Source organism: Martes martes, assembly GCF_963455335.1.
Source record: "Martes martes genome assembly, chromosome: Y".
NCBI lineage: Eukaryota > Metazoa > Chordata > Mammalia > Carnivora > Mustelidae > Martes > Martes martes.
In genome coordinates, this window is record NC_137907.1 from 19,677,891 (window position 1) to 19,686,988 (window position 9,098).

Consider the following 9,098-nt stretch of genomic DNA (forward strand, 5'->3'; position numbering starts at 1 on the left):
AACAAAACTGACAGCCATTACAAGAGTAGGCCCTTCATTCAGATCATTCATTTTGGACATTTGCCCACAGCCATGGGTTTCACTTGACTCCACTGTTTCATGGAAAATGTTTCACAGAAGAACATGGCAGCACTTAATAGCGATAGGGTGGCAGTTATGACTCCTAGTGGGAACACATAGGAAAAATGTTTCCTTATTAGCATTGCTTTTCCAATGGGAAAGCTAAGTGGGAAGTCAAGGGTGCTTTGGCTATAAAAATCCACAGCAAAATTCCAGCTCACTGTAATCATAGTACAACTACTGCTGAAGACAAGGAAGAAGGCAGAGATGTTGTAACACGATCGAAGGAAATCTGGGTGTGGGGCATGGATCCAGCACACTATAAGTGCCATTGAGCCAAAAATCAGGACTACTGACTTCATAAAATTCGCTAACAGTATCAGGTCCTGCCCATACCAGATTTCATCTGAAATGACCCAGCTACCATTCATCCTGTTGTGCATGGGCAACTCAACAATGGAGCCAGAGATGTTAAATCTTTGAAAATAGAAAACTTCCCAAAGTCCAATGAACACAATGGGAACAACGTTGCTGTTAAACTCCCATACCCGCCAGGATCTGCTGCTGGCTAGGCTGATGCCCAAAGCCCAGGCCAAATAACTAAAGAAGAGGCCCAACACTTTGAGAAAAGAGTGTTTCAATTCAGATTGACTGAAGACAAGTTGGAGGCATCATGAAGTCAAGCCAGGAACGCCAAAGAGAAAAAAATAAACATTGAGTGAGCCACAATTTTAAAAACGCTAAATATTGATGTCTTGTCCCTTTTGTCTAAAAGTTACACGTAAGTGTCCTACATATATATTGGCTTTCAATTAGTGTTCTAAATATTTTAGGCAATGATAGAATGACCATGGTAACAGTATTAATTTGCAAAACATTTTTGGAATGCAATGTGACGTATCTCCCAAGAGTTGAAATGCTCATCCTCTTACTCAACAATTCCAATTCTGGGAATTATAACAAGGTATTCGTAACAGTATGCAAAAATATGCAAAGGAGTATCTTAGTTTTAGCACCATCTATCACAGAGAAAAACTGGAAGTAAATAATAATAAACGTCTAGCAATAGAAGAATGATTAACTACATTATTGTACACCCAGGATTACATTTTAAGGCCATTACTACAAATGACTTAATCCATATGAATTGTCTGAACAAATTTCTATAGTACACAAAAAAGAAAAAGCAAAATGAATATACATGGTATGATCATTTGTGTCAATAGAAAACACACAATTTCTTTACGGTTCCACAAATACATATGTACATACACTTTTAGAAAATTTAGAAGTATGCAGGATGCCTCGGTTGCTCAGTCAGTTAAGCATCTGCCTTTGTCTCAGGGTCCTGGTATCAAGACCCACATCGGGCTCTGTGCTCAGCAGGAAGCCTGCTTCTTCCCCTCCCTCTCCCTCTCCTTGTGGCTTCCGCTGCTTGTGCTCGCTCTCAAGTAAATAAATAAAAAATCTTTTTAAAAAATGGGCCATTAAAAGTATTTTTTAGAAGGGTGCACACAAAAAGAGTAGGGGCAGAGACTTATCCATATTTTCCTAAAATTTATATGGTTTTTAATAAAGTACATACTTTTATTATTTTTTTAAAAAGATTTTATTTATTTGACAGAGATCACAAGTAGGCAGAGCGCCCGATGTGGGGCTCGATCCCAGGACCCCGGGATCATGACCCGAGCTGAAGGCAGACACTTTAACCCACTGAGCCACACAAGCGCCCCAAAGTACATATTTTTAATGAAAAACAGAATAAACATGACCTTAACAATCTATAATATGTTGCGAACAACACATCCTGCCTATTTAATTTTTTTGCCCACCGCTTGTTTAAAACTCTACCTTTAGACTTGGATTCTTTTGGTTACTACTTAAAAATAGTTTAATTTTTTTTTTTTTTAAACTTAAGTAGGCTCCACACCCAGTGCAGAGCTCAACACAGGCCCCAAACCCACAACCCTGGGATCAAGACCTGAGCTAATATCAAGAGCCAGATACTCAATGAACTGAGCCCTCCAGGTTTCCCAATAAGTTGATGTATTTTGCATGATGCAAAATCTAGATTGTGGCCAAATTACTTCTTTTTCCATTTGAATCCTTGGGAGCTCGTGACAGGGATAACCAGAATATGCTTTTCTTGGAGCTTCTCTCTCTGCTGATTAGCAGAAAGGAATGAGGCAAGGCTCAGAGGGGGTTGGTGTATGAATAACATAAACAATTTCCTGTGCAGAAATATACCTCCTTGCCATGAAGTCTGATATTCCCAACATCATATCTGCTGTTCCACAATCTCCTGGGGAATGTGCTTTCTAATGGCACGAAGGCAGGAGTTTTAGTGACATTGGACAAATGAGTTTGGGGTTGCCTGCGAGGCTGATTGCCTCACTGTCCAGGAATCATATTTCTTTACCAACGTAGGTCTGAAGTGAACAGACCACAGGACCCATTAGTTTTGTCAGCATAAAGGAATTAGGAAGGAGAATATCACAAATACAGGAAAATATGCCAGTTTGCAGAAGTTTTGGTACTTCTGTGTCTGAAATCGGAGGGGGTGGGAATATGTTTTTCCTGAAGACCAAATGTGAAAGACTCCCTATATCTTTTTTTAAGATTTTACCCAAGGGTCCCTGGGTGGCTCAGTGGGTTAAAGCCTCTGCCTTCAGCTCAGGTCATGATCTCAGGGTCCTGGGATTGAGCCCCGCATTGGGCTCTCTGCTCAGCGGGGAGCCTAATTCCTCCTCTATCTCTGCCTGCCTCTCTGCCTGCTTGTGATCTCTGTCTGCCAAATAAATAAAATTAAAAAAAAAATTTTTACCCAAGGGCCATGTAGAAGTAGTCAAGCATTCAGAAGATTAGAGAAAGGCAAATAGTCTTCCTAGCAGTAGGAAATTTCAATCAGGAAAGGGAAATGTTCCAGTCAACATTAAAAGATCCATGAAGAGAGATAATCCACCTATAGTAAAAGAAGTATGGTTAGGTCGAGTTTGGAGCTCTGAACAAAGCCCAACATATCGTGCCTTTTACCAAATATTTATTACACATACCTTATGTTTTGTATAGGTCATGACCCATTCCAAATAGTTTTTGAATATTAAAACATTCAATCCTACACTTTAAAATTGTTTACTACTTCTAGGACTAAGCTAAAATTTCTGATAACTGCCATTCAATGGGATTAGTACCATTCTGGATTATGACATGAAATCTTAGATATTAACTTCTGTTACATGGTATTTTAGTTATTAAATATTCCCATGGGGAAAAGTTTGTGGATCAATAAAGCAAATGATGTCAATATTGTTATTTCTCCAAAAATTTTACTCAATCAGAAGGGTATACACAATAGAGGCAATGTAGATTTACTGTCAATATAATGAAACTAAATAAAGTTTCCAAGGAATTCTGAAAAACAAAACAAAACAAAACAAAAACCAGAACAAAACATTCAATCCTCATAACAGCCCAATGATAGATGCACAGTTTTGATCCCATTTTCTAGATGAAGAGACTGAGCACAGGGAAGTAAAGTAACTTACACAAGGTCACATAGATATAAAGGGCAGAGACAGACTTTGACACTGCTTCTTGGCTCTCCTAATAGCAGAATGGCATTTATTCACATTAAAAGAGAATTAAAAAGTAGATAAATTCTAGGTCAATTACAATCATGGCCATCTGTCATTTTTTCTACTTTACTGTAATAAAATACATCACATAAAATTGGCCTTTTTAACCATTTTGAAGTGCACAGTTCAGCAGCATTAAAAGATATTCACATTATTGTACATAATCGCAACCATCCATCTCCAAAACTTTTTCACCTTCCAAAACTGTACACTAGGTTTATTGTATTGATTACTTATTCAACAATAATTAAAATTCAGATCCAATAAGACCAACTGGCAGGTGAAGAAATTTTTTTAAAATGAAATTTCCTTAATTCAAGCAATGAAACATTGAATCAATGAACTAAAGGCACAGAAGATAACAGAAAGAAACAATCACTTTCTGACCAGATTACCTTTGCCATGGTCTGGAATCTTTGGAAATATTTGATAGAACATCCTGTATTTGTGGGACAGGAAAATCAACCCACTCAAAAAAAAAAAAGGAAAATCAACCTACTCAGAAACATCATGAAGGCAGCCAGACACGCCACCAGAAAGGCACTGCCGATCTCCTGAGTGTTTAGTTTGAAGGGTATAGACAGAGATGGGGGGAGGGGGTGATGGGGGCTTGAGGGGTGGGGAAGAATGTAATACCCTGCTCACTTATCACTGAGTGATAACGCTGGAGGCCAGGTTCAGAATTCCCAAGGCAATGAATGGATTGAAGATGGTGTTCTCCTGCAGAATTCCCAGGTAGGCATTCCTGAGAGCAAAGATGATGGAGGCTCGCCCCAGGGGGCCTAGAATGCTGGTGATCAGCAGGTGGTTTTGGGAAACATGAATATCAAGTGGGAGATAAGCGTCACGGTAGCTATAATGGTGACACAGGGTGGCTTTGTTGTGGTTGCTGACGTGGTGGTAAACGCAGACTTTCCACATTCCCATGCACACCAGACCAGAGGGCAAGAGGGAGGTGCTGTCCGTGTACCACACTGTCCAGTCCACGGGGCCCATGGTCATGGTGGTGAGAATCCATCCTACAGTGGCGAGAGCAAAATCTGCTACTTGGTGATTTTACCTGACAGACAGAGATCACAAGTAGGTAGAGACACAGAGTGAGAGAGAGAGAGAGAAAGAGGGAAGCAGGCTCCCCGCTGAGTAGAGAGTCTGATGTGGAGCTTGATCCCAGGACCCGGGATCATGACCTGAGCTGAAGGTAGAGGCTTTAACCCACTGAGCCACCCAGGTGCCCCTGTCTGTTCAAGCCTTTTAAGGCATTTCTGCCATGAGCATGATTTTTTAAAATAGAAACAATAACTAAGGCTTCATTGATGTTACGAAGCAACGGAGGATGAATTCTATCTGGTACATAACTACACTGTAGGAGGTTAGTGGTCATTCATTTGCCCTAAGACTCAGCAGATGTAACAGTAGAAGAGTATTTCATAATGCGGGAAAACACCCGTGGTAGGTGAATTTAAAACAGATAATAAAACTCCCAGGTTTGTAGTGTGATCTTATTTTTGCCCACCCTAAATAAGCAAAACAACATGCCTGTATTGGGATTACTAGTGATTTTTTTTTCATTTTTTTAAGAGTTTATTAATTTGATAGCACAAGCAGGGGGAGCAGCAGAGGGACAGGGGGAAGCAGGCTCCCCACTGAGCAGGGAACCCAATGTGGGACTCGATTCCAGGACCCTGGGATCATGACCGGAGCCCAAGGCAGCCGCTTAGCTGACTGAGCCACCCAGACGGCCCATTGTTTCATGTTTTAAGGTAAGAGTCTATTACTTTTCCAAATGGGGAAAAACAGGGGCACGGCCCGGGATGCAAGCATAGTGATGAGTATGAGCAGGAGTGGAAGGCAGTGCATGGAGAGCTTGGAGGGCTCCAGACCTCCCGTGGGGGCATCCCACACTGGCATGTATTTATTTACCATTCACGCGTGGTTTGTGCGCGAGCAAGAGGTGTGTATCTGCAAGGAAAGCCGTTAGAAATGTCTCGCAAAGTGAAAATTCATGTTGCAGAAGCATGTGTATAGAAATGGCTCGGTTGGGGCGCCTGGGGGATATGGTCGGTTATGTCCGACTCTTGGTTTTGGCTGGGGTTGTGATCTCAGGGTCGTGAGATCCAGCCCTGCGTCAGGCTCTGTGCTCAGCGCGGAGTCTGCTTGGATTCTCTCTCTCTCCCTCTGCCTCTACTCTCCCCTCTCTGCCCTCCCCGCCATGCTCTCTCTAAAATAAATCAATGGCTCCATTTCAGTGGAAACTAGGGTGAACATCTAACACGTTTAAATACATATAAACACAATATATACAAATAGGAAACATGTTTGCATATGAACAGAGAATTCCTGGGTGCGGGAAATGTTTAAGAGTTGTGACTTTTGGGAAGGAGGACTGGGTTAAGGGCCCTGGAGGTACAGCCTTCCCTCTGTGCCCAGCATCCTCTCTGCCACAGTCTCAATTTACATGTTTTAACATGTAATGCTCTTAAAAGGTAAATGGGTAGTTAACTGAGAAGCAGGACAGAGGCAGGTCACAACACTGCGGAGGGAGGTGAGTGTTGCTGGGCCCCGGGCTGAGCTGGACCTCGGGGGAGCAGGGAGAGGGAGGGGAGGGCACGGGAGGACTTCGTGGGGACCAGCCTGGCCTCCCGAAGCACTTCCGAGCCCCGGGCTCTGTGCCACGTCGGCAGTTCCTAAACTTCTTGGTCTCAGGACCAAAAAGGTCTCTGCACTTTGCACTTGGAAGCGGGAGAGGCAGGCAGTTACTGGGTCAAAAGTTCTTAAGACCTGTACCCTTAAAAATGGTTAAAATGGTCAATAACGTGATATATATTTTCCTGGGATAAGAAACAAAAAAAATGTATTGACCCCAAAGAGTTTTTGTTCCCACAGTTTGCATCCATCCATACTTACCGTATTAGGAATTAAAAGTGAGAAATATAAGATTGCTTATTAATTTATGTAATAAATATTATATATTAACAAGGATTTTTATGAAAAACGACTATATTTTCCAAACAAACAGAACTTAGAGGATATTGCTTTCAGCAATCTACAAATTGTGTGTAAATGATACACTAAATTCTAAAAACGGAGGGAAAGAGGCAAGTATCAGCAGAAGCACGGTTCAGGATAGAGATGGGGACAACCGAAACCACCACCTACAGGAGGGACAAAGGAATTGTGGGGTTATCCGTACGATGGAACACTACCCACCTTGCACAAACGGTTATGATAGCATTTGTGGTGTTTGTCGTAAGTACACAGTGACACACGCCCTCCAGCTGGGCAGAAAACTGTCTCACTTACTCATAATTCCCTTAGCAGGAGGCTGGGACCCAGGTGGCATGGGGACTTCGTTGAGTGCGCCAGATGGGTCCCCGGAGGCCTCCTCCAGAAAGCCCCTGCTCGAACCTGAGCTCATCTGTAGGATGGAGACCCAACCCAGCGCTGATGGCCTGTTGAGTCAGAAACTCCTAACAGAACCCCCAGGCTCTCTCTAACCCTGCCAGGAGGCCAAGAGGAACATGATCACATTCTTGCTCTCACATAAATGTTACAAAGCTCCATGACCTAATGGGAAAAGTGGACACACTGACCCGTTTGTCTTTGGCTCCGGGGGAGATCTGCTTCTCGCCATCCGTCTGGGGTTACTTACCTTCTGCGGATGCTTGCTATCCCCTTTGCCATCAGGCAGCCGATGCCTTCTCTCCTAAGAGGCCACTTCCAACCCACCATCGGATGAGACCACTGGGACTTTGAAAGATGCTGTCACAACAGTCTGGATCGCATCTCATCAAAGTCCTCAGGCCCCACTTATGAACCACTGACAAACCTACATCAGCACTTATCCAACATTCTAAAACCTTGGGAGAGAATTCTGGAATAATGGGGCTATTGTGACATGGGAGCTGAGTGGAAAGGACAGCCATTTTAGGGTTGGTCTACTGTTTGCTAAAAGGAGGACTCCCTAAGAGAGTCATAAAGTCAATGCCGTACTCCTTAGGGAGAGGAGTTCCTCCCAACTCCCTGCTCCGCCCACCCCCACCCCTGGTTCTTACAGATTTGCCTGTTCTGGGTAGCTTCCATAAACAGAGTCCTACCGTATGTGGCCTGTGTGTCTGGCTTCTTCTGAACATCATGTTTTGGGGGCTTATCTATAGATGTGTGGGGACTCTGTTCCTTTTCATGGCCCAGTAATATTCCACTGTACAGCTACATTACCGTTTACTCAGCAGAAGGTGGGCACTCGGGTGGTCACAGGCTAACTCTCTGTCTACATTTTGGGGGACCAAATTGTTTTCCTAAGTGGCCGCACCATTTGCTAATCCCACCAGCAAGGTAGGAGGACTCTACTTTCCCCGCCTCCTTGTAAGGCTTGCTGTAGCTCGCGTATCTGGGTTTGACGACTGTGTATGGAATCACCATGGGCGCTGCGTGTAAAGGACCCTTAGGAACAAGAGGCACTTTAAGACTGGGCCTCACTGTTGTTTTCTGGTTATTTTCTGGCCTCGGGAAGTTTAAAACACAGATATTCTTACCAGACTCTGGCTCGTAACCTGAACGTAGTTTCCAGCCTTCAAATTTAACGGAGCTTTGTGAACTCTGAAATGCTCTCTCCAAGATGGGAAACCTTTCAATGGAGTGTTCTAGTAGGTGCTAGTCTTCACTAACATGTGTAATGTACACCTCACACTTTGCCTGACTTCTGACGCGTCTTTGGTTCAGACTGCAAAGTCTCTAGGTCTAAGGGTGAACGATGGCCTGTCCCAGAGACGGTCAGATTTTTTGTTTGCTTCACTAGCCAAGGAGACCCAATTGGAGGGCTCCATATATCGGGTAATCGGAGAATATGAAAGAGAAAAGGGGGAAGCAGAGGGCGAGGACACGTGCAGAGCAGCAGTTTCAGCAGAGGTGGGCCTTGTGGAGGCTGAAAGACGGACCTGAAACCGGGCAATGAAATACCAACAAAATAAGCGGCGGTGACCTACAAAAACCCCAGTGAGGCTGTCTCACGACGACGTGCCTGTGGCGTCACAGCACAAAGGCTACGGAAGGGAGAGAGAAATGGGATTAGGTGGCGCCGAGGGGAAGGGCGCCGTGCCCTGCGCTGGTCAGCCCCGTCCACGCCGTCGGTCTGCCCTGGTGGGGGCCGCTGATGTGCTGCCGCTCGAATCCACGCCGGGAGAGACCAGGAAGGGGCGTCCGGGTGGGAGGGCAAGGAACAGCAAGCTCGTCTTTGAGAGCGACTGAGACGAACAGCTGTCGGATGATCAAGGAGTCAAAACACAACGGAGGACGGGAAACACAATAAAAACTCGAAAAATTAAACGTGAAATTAGCCCGGGATCCAGCAATCCCAGCTCCTGGGGCAGACCCACCGGAAGAGAAAGACACGCGGCCGCCCCCCAC

At 44.3% G+C, this 9,098-nt stretch overlaps 1 protein-coding gene across 1 annotated transcript; it reads right to left on the reverse strand.

Moving 5' to 3' along the window:
• Positions 1–4,165: 4,165 nt before the first annotated feature.
• CLDN34 (claudin 34) lies at positions 4,166–8,114 on the reverse strand (the record flags this gene model as incomplete). The annotated part of the gene is given in 4 exon segments (XM_080796003.1): positions 4,166–4,288; positions 4,291–4,355; positions 4,358–4,738; positions 8,021–8,114. Coding segments are annotated over 4 exon segments (663 nt in total).
• Positions 8,115–9,098: the final 984 nt, after the last annotated feature.